Source organism: Anguilla rostrata, chromosome 8 (genome assembly GCF_018555375.3).
Source record: "Anguilla rostrata isolate EN2019 chromosome 8, ASM1855537v3, whole genome shotgun sequence".
NCBI lineage: Eukaryota > Metazoa > Chordata > Actinopteri > Anguilliformes > Anguillidae > Anguilla > Anguilla rostrata.
Genome location: NC_057940.1, coordinates 36,063,092 through 36,080,046, shown reverse-complemented (window position 1 = coordinate 36,080,046; position 16,955 = coordinate 36,063,092). Strand labels below are relative to the sequence as shown.

The window sequence follows — 16,955 nt, the reverse complement described above, 5'->3', positions numbered from 1 at the left end:
GGGAGGGAGGGGTGGGGAGGGGAGGAGAAGGGAGGGGAGGGCGGGGAGGGGAGGAGAGGGGAGGAGAGGGGAGGGAGGGGAGGGGAGAGAGGGGAGTGAGGGGAAGGGAGGGGAGGGGCGGGGAGGAAGGGGTGGGGAGGGAGGGGCAGGGAGGAGAGGGGAGAGGAGGGAGGGGGAGGGGAAGAGGAGGGGAGGGAGGAGAGGGGATGGGGGGGAGGGAGGGGAGGGTGGGGTGGGAGGAGAGGGGAGTGAGGGGAGGGGAGGGGAGGGGTAGAGGTAGAGGTACAGTGATAGGGGAAGAGAGGATCAATAAGCACATAAAACAGGACACAAAGCAAGGAGAGACAGAAAAGCACTTTGGGGAAGGTAAATAAAACTGAGGCCGTCTCCTTATGCTGATGGTTATTACACAAGGCAAATTTGTTACACCATTTTTTTTTTTTTGATAAGCATAAAGATTGCAGAATGTAAGTGGTACAATATTTCAACATTTCAACAGCCATTTTGTAAACCACCTACTGTCAACCTAGTGGACATCATGCTTACATCACATTTATGAGAGGCCCCTGCAAGAAATTTCTCATTGTAGAGTTTTATGACCAGGAGAGCAACATTTCGGGTAGGGGATGTGGGATTTGAAAATACACCGTCTGTGACCTGTGAGGGTAACAGGGGTCAGTCCGAAGACCAGAGAGAATGAACACCGTGATAACTCACCTCCTTCTCCCCACATATGTGGCTGACAGTGGAACCAGAGGCCGGGCTTGAAGCAGGGCCAATAACAGAGACTACACCCTTCGGTAGAATCTGACACACTGATGAAGAGAAAAAGAGGAAATATTGTTCTCTAATAAACCACATTATTGATCCTGTTCCATTTTACATGCACCACATTTACGCTTTTCTTTGTGTAAGAAAATAGAAAATTCTGTTTTTGTAGTATGACAGGTTCATGGTCGTCATAACTGTAGGTGTTATTTGTTGCCATGGCACTAAGCCAGCCACAGTCAATAGTCAAGATGACCTCTTGACAACCTGCCATTTTAGCTATTTTTAATGATGAGTTGTTTAAATACAGTCACAGAAATGACAATTTAATTTATAAAAATGTGAAAGTGTATAATTAGCAACAGAGCTACAAAAACAAAAAAAAACAGTGAAAGTCGATGTTTCTCATGGAGCTGTGCCCACTTCATGGAACCCATCTTGTGCATTGTGGTCCATTTCACATTCATTCCTGATGGACACTTCCTGAGTCCGGTCCTTAGGCGGCCAGCTCCTCAGAGGCAGAGAGGCTGAGACCTTTCGCTGGTGTGGCTGGAGTGGGAGGCAGTGAAAGGGGGAAGAACTCACTGGTGTCGGTGGTCTCGTACTGGGAGTCTCTCTGCAGCTCAAAGATGTCCACCTCCACGCGGGCCCTGACCGGGCCCTCCATAATGCTGTTGATGTTCTCCCTGGCCAGCGCTAGGGCCAGCCGCTCCCCCCGCCCACACACCGACTGGTCGTCCAGGATTGCCGCTGAGGCGAGAGGGAAGAGACACGTACTGATTGGTCTGGCTCGTCAGCCAGTGGTTTCAGACCAGCAGCCCGTGGATCGGCTTGACACGGCCAGTTTTGTCCAGCAGCAAGCGGAACACGCTGGCTTCTACAAGGCACTGGCACTTCAGCTAGTGAGAGAGGCAAATGACGCACCGCGCACAGCTGTGTAGCAATTATAACTGGGCGACTCACCCATTCTGACAGAGGACAGCACGGGGGCCTGGCTGTGAGAGGACGGGGCCATGGTCAGTAACAGGAAGACAGAGTGAATCGACAGCAGCAGCGCTGGCAGAGCCGGCATCTTCTACTGCTCCTCATGGAGAACGGTCTTCTGGCTGCCTGTTCCGCCACCTGCTGGGCAGGAGGACCAATTAACACCACCAGGAATGATACTATCACCTTACTCTGCAAACGGTGTGTAATCTGGGAAGGAAACACTCCATGGTCTGAGAAACATCCTTGAAACTATTTACATGTTTTCATTGATGATACCAATAAACTAACTGGCTAACTTGCTGACATTGAGCCCATGACAAAGACACTGGTATTCACAACAAGAGCACCAACAGACAAAACAGTTATTTTACGTTATTTTAATTCCTCAAGCAATCCCATTTACGAGGGAAATGCACAACTACAGCAATAATTATAGCACTTGAAACTCTAGTGTTTATCCACAAAACATTTTTTGAAAATGCCATAGAAAGTAAAAAAAAGCATGATTGGAGAGAGAAAGCTTAAAATGGTCAGACAGAGAGAGGAAGCAGATATGAGGCATGAGCCACAGTGGGTGAAAGTGAGTCATTCTGAGCAGGGGTCTTGGTGAGCAAGCCGGATGAGGATTGGTTACTATCTTCTTCTTCTTGTAAGCGTGTTTCTGCGAGCGCAGAAACTATCCCAGAAGTGCCGTTATTTTGCCTCCGGTCTTTCCACACAAAGAGAATTGATCTGACTCGCCGGAGAGAGGACTGCTCCCTTCCTTAGTTTTTTCGGCGCATCTGTCTGCGTCTGTCCACCGGTGCCGCTAATGCGCATCATCAGGCGCGAGCGCGCGAGTGAATTTGCGCACATTTTTTTCACGCGTGCGTCACAGGGTTCCGACCGACTAACAGCATCAATTTTTTAACAAGGAGCTGCTATCCAAGAGAACATCTGAACACCAAAATATTATAACGTGAATTATACTTGTGTCATCGTTTATTATGAATAAACACAACGCCAAATGCCAGCTGTCATTTCTAGACAACAGACAGCAGAACAATAGATACCTGTAGAAGGATCATGTTGTTAAATTGTTAAGAAAGAGGACTGAGGATAATTAAAGATAGTTACGTGTCGTTAATTGTTAACCGCTGTTCAGTTTTCCCTCTCAAATGGCTCTGGTTTGGGCACTTCATTACAGAAGAGGGAAATGCATGAGTCCCACGGCTGTAGCCAATTAAAATAATGCACACTGATTTGCTGTTATAGGAGAGCCGCACACTCCTGATGACCAATTAGGATTTTTCCTAAATTTCATGCACAACCGACAACATGCAGCCAGGACTATTCATCATCAGTCAAAGTTAATGATGGCTCCAGGGGCTGGTGATTAATTAATATCATTGAACATAAGTTCTGTTGTCAGTGGACAGATAACTGCAGCGCAAGAGAAGACACAAGGGCATACAGTAGATTAAAAAGCCCGAGATGACGACGGAAAACTCCGTGAACTTGAGTGTGTGAGCATCATGCATATGTGTGTGTGTGCGTGCGTGCGTGTGTGTGTGTGTGTGTGTTGTGGGTATAAGCCTGACTGCGTCTGAGACTTGGCAGCAGTCTCATCCTATCAGTAGAGCCTCTACTATGAGAGTGAAAGGCGTAAAATCTGTGATGGTAATTATTAAGAGAGAGGAAGAAGGGGGGAGAGGAGTATATGGATATATGCACAGTGCCCTCAAGCACAGAGGAAGAGAGCGAGACCAAGTGAGTGAGTGTGAGAAAGAGAGAGAGAGAGAGAGAGAGAGAGAGAGAGGGGAGGGGGAGAGGGTACAGAGATGGGCAGAATGAGTATTATGAGGATGAGAAGAAGCTGGGGGTTGTAAGCAAGACACAAATCTGACAGTAACAATAATAGAAATGTGAATCACAGCCACAAATTGCCCTGGATTACAGCTGCACACCATCAATGTCAGTCTTATCATGCGAAAGCATTAATTCCAATGTTACCACACATAACTATTGTTAACCAACGTCTACATATTTAAACTATGGTCTCCACTCAGCAGGGAGCTTTCTCCTGGAGATTATCATAGAGTGGGCTGGTTCACACTCAGACAAGATCATGTGAGGTCTTCCCAGCATTTCTCTTTTGTTAGACAAATCCCTTAGGGGTCAGTAAACTTTGCAGTGTGCAGGTGTTTGAGTGTGCTATCTCAAAAACAAACACAGATCCCCCCTTCCCCGTCTGTCTTCACACAGAGAGCTAAACAGACACACACAGTGAGGTCACACAGGCTGCAAAGACCCCCAAAAAGAGGATTCATTTCAAATTAAAATCTAGAAGCACAATTATCAGAAAGCACTGGCACTTGGCCCCAAGCTACTTTGTAAATGATTTTCTATATTGAACTCCCCTGTAAAATAAAAGTTAATTATTATATTAAAAAACACATTAACTTTGTTTATCAATTAACTAAGGTTTAATTGTCAACCTGTATTAAATTCAAGTTTTAAAATAGGGGCCTGGTATAATAATGAACATTATAACTCGTCAGGTGAGCTGTCCATTTCCTTACATACCTCAGGCCTCAGATGACATGGCTGCTTTGGCAGTAACATTTTCTTCACAAAGACATGAAAAGCACCGTAAGAAAAGATGCACCCAGGAATGGCCTCAGGTGGCCCGATAGCCCGCTAACTTTTGATATTTTCGGTAACGCAATGAAAATCGACGGTGTGTTTGCCCGCGAGCGTGTCCGTGAGGAGGCTGCCGCAGAGTCGCGTGGGCAGAGAGCAGCAGTGAGGGGTCGGGGGAGGGAAGGGACGGAGCAGACAGGCAGGCAGAGAGCAGCGGTGAGGGGTCGGGGAGGGGAAGGGACAGAGCAGACAGACAGGCAGAGAGCAGCGGTGAGGGGTCGGGGGAGGAGAAGGGACAGAGCAGACAGACAGGCAGAGAGCAGCGGTGAGGGGTCGGGGGAGCAGAAGGGACGGAGCAGACAGGCAGGCAGAGAGCAGCGGTGAGGGGTCGGGGAGCAGAAGGGACAGAGCAGACAGACAGGCAGAGAGCAGCGGTGAGGGGTCGGGGAGGGGAAGGGACAGAGGAGACAGGCAGGGAGAGAGCAGCGGTGAGGGGTCAGGGGAGGGGAAGGGACAGAGCAGACAGGCAGGTAGAGAGCAGCGGTGAGGGGTCGGGGAGGGGAAGGGACAGAGCAGACAGGCAGGCAGAGAGCAGCGGTGAGGGGTCGGGGAGGGGAAGGGACAGAGCAGACAGACAGGCAGAGAGCAGTGGTGAGGGGTCGGGGGAGGGAAGGGACAGAGCAGACAGACAGGCAGAGAGCAGCGGCGAGGGTCGGGGGAGGGAAGGGACAGAGCAGACAGGCAGGCAGAGAGCAGCAGTGAGGGGTCGGGGAGGGGAAGGGACAGAGCAGACAGGCAGGCAGAGAGCAGCGGTGAGGGGTCGGGGAGGGGAAGGGACAGAGCAGACAGGCAGGCAGAGAGCAGCGGTGAGGGGTCGGGGGAGGGGAAGGGACAGAGCAGACAGGCAGGCAGAGAGCAGCGGTGAGGGGTCGGGGAGGGGAAGGGACGGAGCAGACAGGCAGGCAGAGAGCAGCGGTGAGGGTCGGGGGAGGGGAAGGGACAGAGCAGACAGGCAGGCAGAGAGCAGCGGTGAGGGGTCGGGGGAGGGGAAGGGACGGAGCAGACAGGCAGGCAGAGAGCAGCGGTGAGGGGTCGGGGGAGGGGAAGGGACGGAGCAGACAGAGAGCGAGGCAGCCTCGGTGAAGCCCAGGCAGGCCCCGTCTCCATGACGGAGAGGCCGGGGACAATTACTTCGATCTGTTTTTGCAGCATAACACCCAATAAATCCAGTTCACTGCACCTCTTTTTGTCTCTTCTTCTCGGGGAAACAAAAAAACATAAATGCCAAAATTTCTTATCTCCTTTTTCTATGCTTTTAACCGCAAGTGCACCCTGAATTTGTGAAACTGACTGTTAATTACTGGCCTCATGTGATGAGAAAAAGATAGTTGAAAGATTGCAAGTTAACATAATCTACAGAAATAACGTAGTAACTGGTCAATAGCATAATTATTGATTATAATGTGATAACACCTAATTGATAACATAATAATTTAAATTATTTACATAATTAAAGACCAGAACCATTATGATAATAATTTTAACCAATAACCTAATAATTTTCAAAATATTTCCATTAATAGAAAAGGCCGGGATGGTCAACAAGTACATTACAAACCTTTATATATAAAATAATGATATGATTATGATGGATGAACACATTTACTCTTATTTTTATATATTTGTAGCTTTATGAATATGCACTTGTCTGTTAATTCCATTTGGCTTTTCCAATGAATTGAAAGAAGCAAATGGCCTCCAACTAATACAATACAATACATAAAGTGGTCAGAATGTGCAAAATCAAAATGATCAAAATCAAAAAACTGGTCACATTTCTTGAAAACACAGCCATTCAGGCCATCCAAGGGTCACCAGTTTCTTACAAACCAACTAGTTCAGTCTAATGCATCTTTTCTTTAAATATTTCAGAAATGATCCTGTTTTTATTTATTCATTCTTTGTTTTTGCCTCATGAGGTGCTCCCAGCATTGTGATATTCAAATTAACTGAAAATAAGTATCATAAGAGGTGTCTTGACTGTGGTGAGGGAAACGTGTTGAACGTGTCATGATTTGAATAAACATAGCTCCTTAAAGAATTTTGGTATAGAACAAATCTCACTGCTAAATCAACTCTAGCACAGTTGCAACAGTGACCACAATTAAAAGTACTTTATCAGGGTTGATTTTGACACAGAATATTTTCCTGTGTTCTTTTACTAAAAATGACTGGACGTGGAAAAAATACTAAAATGTGCCATGTGACCTATGAACTACAAATCTGGCACGGTTTCACTTCCCATCGACCTATAGAAACATTTAAGGTTCATCAGATTGGAAAGCACAGCTTTGTCATAATCCCACAGTAAAATCAATAGTTGAAATTGATTAAATAATAGTGGCCATGTTTTCTGGAATGTATCAATATTTCTTTGTGATTAAGACTGTACCCCAAAGGTCATGATTCCAATTTTCCTGTCAGTATGAGCTATACTCAGTCAGATTTTCTTTTAAAGAATTATTTATTACAATACTAGCGAAAATTATTACGTTATTATCAGTTATTACATTATTGGTTAATCTTATTGGGTGCATCAAAGCTTGCTTCGTAATAACAGATTCAATCAATTCTTGTAAGAGATATCATATACTAGCACACTCTGTTACACATGTGTTCCACATGATAGGAAACACACAGAGGGCCAACCAAATGACATTTGGTTCCCCCCATAGACTGTAGAAAAATATGGACAAAGTCAATGTGACGTCACCCATTGACTTTCACTGGCTTGGTGAAAAGGGTTTTGAAGCCTGGGAAGTGTAGTTCGTGGGTGCCGCCATGTTGTACAAATTGGAGCCAGAGACTGCGTGCAGTGGGGACGTGAAGTCCAATCGTCCACTAAGCACGTGAGATACAGTGACTCGGTAATGACGCGAACTGTCCCTGATTCGTCCACAAAATATTACTGGCTTGTCCGCAATAACTTAACAAATCCATTTATGGGGAGACATTAGATGAAGAAAAAACACCTACTGCAACTAATTTTTCTTGTAGAAAGTAATCAAATTTTGACCGTATTGTTGCCACTGACTTACTTTAAAACAGGTGGCTGAAACACCTATTGTATACTGGAGCCAACCGCAATGTCTCTCAACAAGACAAGGAGTGAGCTTCAAAAATGCTGCCCAGTTTAAGCCACTTGCTTTCCCCTCTCTGTCCTTTTCTATTGTATTCTCTCAAATACTGCTACTGTAGCAACTGAGAGAGAGAGAGAAAGAGAGAGATGGGGGTGGGGGATGGGAGTACACACGAGATTGGGGTCAGAACCCAGCAGTGGTATTGTGAAGCAGACTAGGGGGCTGGTGTCTGTGTCATTTTTTTCCTCCTGCATAATTTTGTCACCCTCGACTAGAGCAAAATTGGTCAATCGAAGCCACGCCACCATTTTAAATACTGCGACCAAAGTTACCCGAGCAGCAAGAAACACCGCCGTGCACATCAATACCGCAGCTACATTCATGTATAAACATCTTTAGTACAAGGAAGAACAGAAAACAACTGTGAATATGAATAACACACATCAGTACATAAAAAAATGTATGAAGTAAAAAATATAAGGAATGCCTATGTCAAAAATATGGCATATAGATCTGAATCTCCACTCTAACAATTTAACACAGTACATTTATTGCCTGAGGCAAGTATTTTAGTTTATATACAATATAGCAATATATTCTAGCAAATATGAAATGTAAAACTATATATCTGAAGATGAAAATAAGCTTTCTTATACAACACTGGTGTCACAGAAAAACCTCATCTCCAAAAAATGTTAATTTTCAAAAAAAATTGTGTTTTTTTTTACTGTCATGTTTATGGTTTAGTCACATCTGGTTTTCAGCCAACTTTATTACTTAGTCATGAGACATTTATTGTTCATTGAGTTAGCTGAAGATTTTCCATGTGGGCCAAAAAACCAAAATGACAAATAAAAACTGAAAATTACAAATGGACATGCAAGATTGTTGCTTGACACCAAAAATAAAGAATTCATTTTTTCATATTTTATATTTATTCCTTACTCTTTTGATGTTATATCTCTGCACTTAGGAGGTATCACCTCTGATATGCCTACCCCCAGTACGGCAGGCTTTAAAAATGCTTTAATTTCTTTTAAGTGAGATGATATAGACAGGCTTGTTTTATTCAATAATCTGATGTGTCAGTAATGTAGACAAGACATAATCATGTACAAACTATAAATTGTACAAAGGAGTGTAAGGGAGTCAGTAAATAGCCCTTTATATATGCATGCTCAATTAGAAGTGGTCAATTAGCATAGAGTGTCATGATCTGTGGTCCCAGGTGTCGAATATTTATGCTATAACTTCATGGTAATAACCGTAGAATAAAATTAAGAGGAAGACAGACCGAAAACATATGAAATGCAAATGCTATCAAGTGAATAAGCATAATCATGTTTCACTGTCCATTGAATCAGATGTTGGATGTGCTCATATTTAATGCATTTTCTTTTTTTTTTTTGGGTGACACAGTTGTTAGAGACAAAGGTACTAATGTACGTATGAGTGTGTGTGTGAGAGAGTGCCGGTGTAAGTGAGTGACTCAGTCAGTCAGGCAGTGAGTAAGTGAGTCAGAGAGCGAGAAAGTAAGAGAGGGAAAGAGAAACAAAGAGAGAGAGAGAGCGAGAGAGAAAGAACAGAAAGGGATAATGAGACAATAATCAGAGAGAGAGGTTGTGTGGACACTGAAAGAAGTTTGCAGATGGTGCAGAATTTAAAAAGGTGTATCAGTGATGCAGTATCACCCATCTCGCTTCTGCCAGGGCCCCTTCCCTAAAATCACATCCATCTACATCTCAGCAATACCAGTCATACATTATTTATATCTATAATATGCTAAATAATTTTTCATTAAAGGCTTTAGAAATTTACCATTAGAGAACAGACTAGCCCATCAATTAACTGCTCTCCAACCCATGGATTCTGTTAAACAAATAGAACCACCTCTAATCTCAGACAACCAAGCCAGTTGTTCGGTGGCAAAAAATGTTTTATGATACCAATAAAACTCCCCTTTTCTGGAACTAAGAGTTATAAGAAGAATTTTAGGATTTATACATTTGTTGCTGCTGTAGTTGTTTTTATTGTTCTGCAACAGGCCAGAGATAATGAGTTACTCTCTATGTGATTTGGAGCACACAGTAGGTTCTGCCTGACAGAACCATTACGAGCACCATTACTGTGTGAGCTAGGTAGGGGACGTTTAGAGAAAATGGAGAGTAAAGGGGGAGATGTAAATGGAAGAAAGAGAAACAGAAAACTTTTGGAGAAAAGAGCATTGAGCAAGTGGGAATGAGAGGGAGGAGGGCGGCGCAGAGTTGTGGGAAAAATGAAAATGTGAAAATGGAAAAGTTAGGAGAATGAGAGCAGGTGAGAGAGGTAGAGCGAGACAAAAAAGCAAAAAGAGCAGGCGAGTGAAATGAGTTAGAAAAAAAGACGGGAGCAGAAAACGAGAGAGTGGGAGGATGAGAGATCTATATTTAATTGAACAGCTCTGAAACAGGCGGGACGTTCGGCGTTGTTATCACCGTCGAAACGAAAAGCGGAATAAACCGTGGTCAGATGAGATTCCCGAGCAGGAAGCAGCTCCAACAGGGCCATATCTGGTCCGAGGCAGGATCATTTATGGCTCCCATAAACCCACCAGAGGATTTATATGATCTAAACGCTTTGAAACAGCAGAATGATTGATGAGTTTGTATTTGTTCTCACAGTTTTTTTGCATGTAACCTTGACTTTTCGCATATCGTTGTCAGGTTTGGATTTGGCTATTTTGAAGGATGCTCAGATGGCTTTTGTGTTGTGGACAACCGCGCCATGAAGTTCAGAATTGAGAGAGTGGCCTCACGTTTTCCTTGACCACAGGGACCAATGCGAAAATGACTAAACATAGCTGTAGATGAAGAAGCTCAAAGAAATGCTTAAGCACGTCCCAGTGTACCGATGGGCTCCACGGTCGGGTATGGAATCCAGACCATGCCAGTGCCAACTGTGGCAGGCAGCCGTCCCCCCCCCCCCAGAGCGATTCATAATTGGCTCTGGCTTCGCCCAGATAAGGGAGGGATTCAGTCGTGGCTAACAGCATCACATCACGCATCAGCAACTCTGCCAGTCGACTGGGCATCTGAAAATACCGTATGCCTGTTGAGCTGCTCATGAAGTGTGCTCCTCTAATCCAGGTCTGTGTGAACCCAGCATGTAAACCGTGTTGGTTTAAGAAGCAGTGGCTGGGGCCGTCTGGGTAGTGTAGAGGTATAAGCCCTCGCCTACCACCGCAGAGACCAGGGTTCAATCCCCGGCAGCGGTACTTCCAACTTGGTCAGACGTTCCTACGAACACAAATGGCAGTGTTCGCGGGTGGGAAGCCGGTCAGGGTATGAGTCCTGATTGCTGCATTAGGGACTCCTACTGGTTGGTCAGGGCGCCTGTCCAGCGGGGAGGGGATTCGGGGGAGATAACGTGAACCTCCGCACGCGTTACGCTTTCCTGGTGAAACTCCTCGCTGTCAGATGAAAAGAAGCAGCTGGCGACTCCACATGTATCGGAGGAGGCATGTGGCAGTCTACACCCTCCTCAGACCAACAGAGGATAGCACATCGACCAGGACTGTGGCTGGTCCACACAGGGAATTGTTATAACAACTAAATCGGGGAGAAAATGGAAGAAAAATGGCACAAAAAAAGAAGCAGTGGCTGACATCACTTTGGAGGTGCTCATCTATGCCACCTCAATCATCGTCTTTAATCACAAGTCTTCCATGATCATACTGATGATAACACTGTGAAGTAACTTTTGCACAGAATTACTGTCCATAAACGTATTTGCACGTTGACTCAAAGCAGTTGAAAGAATCATGTTGATGAAGGTATTAAACATCCTTCATGAAGCCTTTAGATGTACATATGGCTGGATTCATTCAGTGTTTCTCCTTAACTATGACTCACGTAAGCTTTATATCCTCCACAAAAACAATTTAGCATGTTCATTTCACCCAACTCGCCCAAAGAATACCATTGTGACCCACTAAGATTCTAGATTCTAGAAGCATTTTGAGATAACAGATTCTATGTATTCTAAGATGCCTTTGCCTCAGGTCATCTAAAGATCTGGATTCAAAGGTATTTTAAGTTCACGTCAAGCAGTCACATCTCTGCTGCATACCCTTTCCCTATCGCCGACAGCAAATTTTATTACGACTCTCCGATTCTGACAGCGAATGACAACACTTGCTGCAGTGCCCTTGAGTCCGCCCCACGCCGTACCCCAGTTTCTCCGGAGCCCGGCGGTACAAACGGCAGACTAGATGCGCGAGGAGCCGACGCGCGAGCCGCAGCAGGGCGGACACATGACGCAGCGACGCCAACGCTGTCACAGTCACTCAAGCGAAAAAAAAAGAGGAACGGGCAGAGGGGGAAGGCTTTGTTTCCAAGGCCGGCGCGTGGCAACGGTGTCAAGACGCCTCAGTCTCTCCGGGGCGCACGGGCGCCGCCAACGCCGCGGCCGGGGACGTCCGTGACAGCCGGGCCGACGTAGCGCAGCGCGTCCGGGGACTGGGGGGCGGCTCCCGCCGTGCGCCCCGTCAGAGGCGTTTCCCTTTAAAAAGGGACGCTAACGTCAGAGCTGGCACTTCCGCGCCGCCCGATGGGCCTTCGGGGGCGAGTCTTCAAAAAAAAAACCAGCCCCAAAATATGACCTCATCCTGGCTAACAGCCACCGCGCCTCCTGAGAAGACGAATACGCAGCGCCGGTCTGCGGACCCCGCAAGAGGGGCCCCGGAGCTGGGTGGAGCTGGGAGTGACCAACGCCTTCTCGAGCGTTAGACATGTCTGGCGAAGTGTCACCGGGAGCAGAGTGTCCCATTCGCACCCCGTCACCGCGTTCCCCTTTCCGAGAAGCGACAGGGTCTCCGTCACGCCGCAGAAAGAAAAAAGAGAGAGATCTCGGCTATTTTGAGGAGCGGCGACAGCATCCGCTATTGTCAAGTGCGAGGTCCGCACAAACAAGGATTTGAGCGGCATTTGCGAGGGAGCCTTCGCTTATTTACATGTGTGCGTGACACGTGTTAAAACTGGAGTCAAAAACACAAATAATCAAATCACAATCTCAGGAGCCCTGACTTCAGGACTGAAACAAACCCTTTTTCAGTTTGAACAACGCTGGTGAATGGAAAATGCATGTCCATAGTGCAGCAGTACAGCACATATTACGTTTCTTACACAGTTGAGTAAATTCAAGCAAATATATTCCCAGACTTATTTTCACTCAATTTCCTTACTGTGGGTGCAGAAGGACAGTTTTTTAAGGACAGTCAACCACACTGTGCACCAGTGGCCCTAGGGACCCTAACAGCTTTGTTAAAATCCAAGAGCAGGAGCACTTTCACCACATCTGTCTGTGCTCCTGTCTCTGCAGGAACACAGCCGACACTTTGCCAGGGGAACCTGTTAGCTGTGGCTCAAGGGTTTGAGAGGTCCTAAGGTAGACACACAGTATTGTCAATTTCAGACCAGCCCAATGCTGTAACTCTGAAATTGTACTGCCCTGGTCTGCACAGCAGGGAAAATAGCACAGAGCTGATTGATTGCAGGACCGGCAGAACTGTGTCTCTTAAAGGATTTATACATGGGATAATGATCCCTACCCACGCATTAAGGACACTACCACGAGAGCTGCTATGCCTTCTGCATGCAGGTAATTTAATGGGGGGAAAAAAAATCTGTAGTTTTTTAACCCTCAGGCCTTTTCCTTCCTTTCTAAAATAAAATTGCAGTTCTGCTTCATTGGTGAAGTACTCCTACTAAAGGAGGGTGCTGTTCTATGGCAACTTAAAGGGTAACCTCATCAAAAATCTAATCAAAATAAAATTTAATGTGCTGTTCCTTGCAATTGTGTTATGATGTGTATATTTTTAAAGCACGCCATTTGTTTTCAGAACTAAAAAGAAAAAAGAAAAAAAAAAAGCTAATTTGGAGGCAGTACATGGTTTCGTAATCCACTTCAGGCAATATAGCCCTCAAACAAAGCTCAGAGCTAGCTAGTCCTCTTCTCTTCCCTACAGATCATGCGCGCTCGCAGCTAATAAGGACCGTTCCAAGAACATTTGGAAACGTACCAGCTAGATTACAGTTTTTGTTAGATAACAGCATGACAAGAACGTTTTTAGAACGCCAGGTCTGCCCAGGTCGCGGAAAAAAATGTTCCACACATATGGCACACGTTCATACACACATGCTGGTAACTTCTCCGGCTGGTTACGAATTAGATGAGAACAAACACAATGGAGTATACATGTCTTTCTGAAATATTCTTTCTGACATAAAAATAAGGTAGGGACATCCAGAAAACTTGGCTAAATGCTTGGTTTTATGAAACAAGGTGTTTCACGTTTTCTTTTTTGCATAATTTAAGCCAGTGTTTCTCAACCCTGGTCCTGGGGACCCACTGCCCTGCATGTTTTAGATGTCTCCCTGCTCCAGCACACCTGATTCAAATGAATGGGTCGCCATCAAGCTCTGCAGAAGCCTGATAACGGCCCATTCATTTGAATCAGGTGTGTTGGAGCAGGGAGACATCTAAAACATGCAGGGCAGTGGGTCCCCAGGACCAGGGTTGAGAAACACTGATTTAAGCCATGTAGCTAAGTTGTAGATAAACTCTTCACTTTTATACAGTAAAATTGTTTGTGACTCATTGCATGGAATTAAAATTTAGAGAATACACATTTTAACTGTCTCGTACCGGCAGAGAGACGTGTAAAACTCCCCCTTCCAAGTGCGTTCCGGGGACTGAAAAGAAAGATGTGTAATTAGAAGAATGATGTGCTGCTCACTTTCAACTGCTCAGCTTTAAAATGAAAAGAAATATCAATATTTCAGTTTGAAGCAAATTCTATAAATGGTCTTTACAGTGACATGCTTTGAAGGCTGGCTCATATGGAGACTCAAAGGAAGCTGGCTTCTTCACAAGGAGTCTGAAATGAAATGTGCAGTCATGGCTCGAGCGTGACGGAGGGGGAGCGGCGCACGCTGAGCGCCTGGCGCTCCTGTGGAGAGGGAGCTTTCCCGCTGCGCGCCCAGTCTGTGAAAAGCGCTCAGCGGCTATGTTGATCTGTAAGCTAAGGGAATTTTTTTTTTGGTTAAGTTACGCTTAAACCAAAAGACTCTATGAGTCCTAATCTAAAATTAACTTTAAAATTCAAATTCACGTTCGAGGTTCACTTCCTGGTCCTTGTAAAAACATACACAAAGAGTGAGGTCCCTAGCCGCCATTGTGTACGCGGGAAAGATAAAGACCACTGCTGGCTCCTTTTGGCTCCAACCGCAACCCTACCGCCTTCAAAGATAACCTCCCGGCGGGACAATTTAATGTGTCTGAAGACTTCGCCGTGACCGCGGTGACTCTACGGCTAAGGTAAGAGACATGAAAAAGTGGCTCAAAAATAGAGGTCACAGCAGTCAGCATACCATTAGCTGAGTGCACCAGAGCTCTCTATTCTCGCAGAGATTCTGCTTGAAACTAATGCTGGCCCGAAATCAGAACACGCTGTTTGTAATTTTACGTACTCGCCCATTGCAAGTTATTTAAACTGGTACTCTTCAAACACTGGAGGATCTAAAAATCTCATGGTAATTTTCAGTAGAAAACTATTATGGTACTACTAAAAAATGAGAGCGATGCGAGGTGCTAAGGGTATATTCAAACCAAAATACTCTCTTTGGAATTGCACAGATAATCCATTGTATATATTTTTTTATTTCCTTTTTCTTCCCAGAGTTGACCAATTATAACTGGAAGATATATAAAATATAATTTTTTATCAGGGTTGGTAAATCACATGTTATGACCAAAAAGTTGTAATTTCCACAAATAAAAGATCTCTCCTTAGAGTACGAGTGTGAAATATGGTCTACAGACAGGCTGTTAGGCTATTAGGCTATTATGCTGCATCTTATTATGCTCCATACTTCGGAGAGCCAACATAGAAAAAATGTATATTCTTATGTGATCATGCTTATAGATTGTTTGATGATGACTACAGTCATGCAAGTAAACATTCCAATAAATCTTTCAAATAAATATTTGCTTCAATTTACTTTCAGTTTCCTGAACATTTCAGACTTCTGAACAACAATGGGTTTGTGTCTCTTTGATTAAACTGTAGAATTGGATCAGGGGGCAGATCTGCTGTGGAAACAGCCACACACAAATGCACGCGCACACACACACACACACACACACACACACACACACACACACACACGCCACAAATACGCCAGATACACCAATACGCCTTTGAGTTGCTGTCAAAAATAAAATCAGCAGGGGTCAGCAGTTCTAAAATCTTCTTTTCCATTATCTGTATAACTTGTGTTAATTGAACGTGACTGTCACCTACTGTCAGGCATTAAACTTAATTGATGCTGTATGGCACACATTAACAAATGGAAACCATATCAAAAATAAATATTTTAGCAAATGGCTACATATGAATCACACTATCGACTGCTTGCATTTCTGGGCACTAGAAAAGGATCGACACCAGAGGGGGGCGGGGGGAGGGTGTGTGTGGGAACATGATGAATTGTTATTACAGAGAAGAGCTAGATTATCACATGTACTGAACACAGTACCTCCTGAAGGCATTAATAAAGAACTGAAGCACTTGTGTTTTCTGTTATAGACTCTTGTTTTCTGGAAATGTATCAAGCTCAGTGTTCTCTTTATCCTTTATAATCTTCTCACTAAGTGTGAAGCTAATGATGTCAAAATGTATCGTGCACGTTGTAATCTTGTAACACTAAAAATGCATATAGAAGGGCCTCCTAACCCGGTAACTGGAAATCTACTGTCCTGTAGGTTCTTTCGACCTTAAAAAAGCACACCCAATTCAACAGCTAGCGATCTCATTGAGCTGCTAATTGGCAGAAACAGGTGTGCCAAATTAGGGTGAAATGAAAACCTGCAGGACAGCAGATCTCCAGGAACAGGGTTGGGCAGCCCTGCTCTATAGCATGTTCATAGAATATAATTGCTGGTCTCACAATATGTACAGTATATTTGGCCATGTGCACATACACACACACACACATATACACACACACACAAACTGAAGTCACTGTCATGTTCATGAAACCAGCTTGAGGTGATATATATTTTGTGACATGACACATTATCCTGCTGGATCTATCTATTTGAAAAAGGTCAGACTGCAGCCATAAAGGGACGCACATGGTCAGCAACAATGCTTAGGCATGCTGTGGCATTTAAATGATGGTCAGTTGGCATTAAGAGACCTAATGTGTGCCAAGAAAACATTCCCCACACCATTACGCCACCACCAGCCTCCCCCGGTGACACAAGGCAAAATGGATCCATGGATTCAATGCTGTTTATGTCTGACCCTACCATCTGCATGTCACAGCATTCACCAGCCCAGGCAATGTGTTTCCAATCTTCAGTTGTCCAGTTTTGGCAATCACACGCCCACTGTAG

At 44.9% G+C, this 16,955-nt stretch overlaps 1 protein-coding gene across 2 annotated transcripts in view; it reads right to left on the bottom strand.

Annotated features, from left to right (window-relative positions):
* The window catches only part of LOC135261558 (glutamate receptor ionotropic, kainate 5-like), a 57,623-nt gene that overhangs the window by 18,662 nt on the left and 22,006 nt on the right, over positions 1-16,955 (bottom strand). For both annotated transcript variants that reach the window (XM_064348009.1, XM_064348010.1), the window contains exons 3-5: positions 1,732-1,890; positions 1,354-1,518; positions 718-815 (exon numbers count right to left, since the gene is read on the bottom strand). In XM_064348009.1, coding sequence (XP_064204079.1) covers positions 718-815; positions 1,354-1,518; positions 1,732-1,840 — 372 coding nt within the window. In that variant the 5' untranslated portion in view covers positions 1,841-1,890. The remainder of the gene's footprint in view (positions 1-717; positions 816-1,353; positions 1,519-1,731; positions 1,891-16,955) is intronic.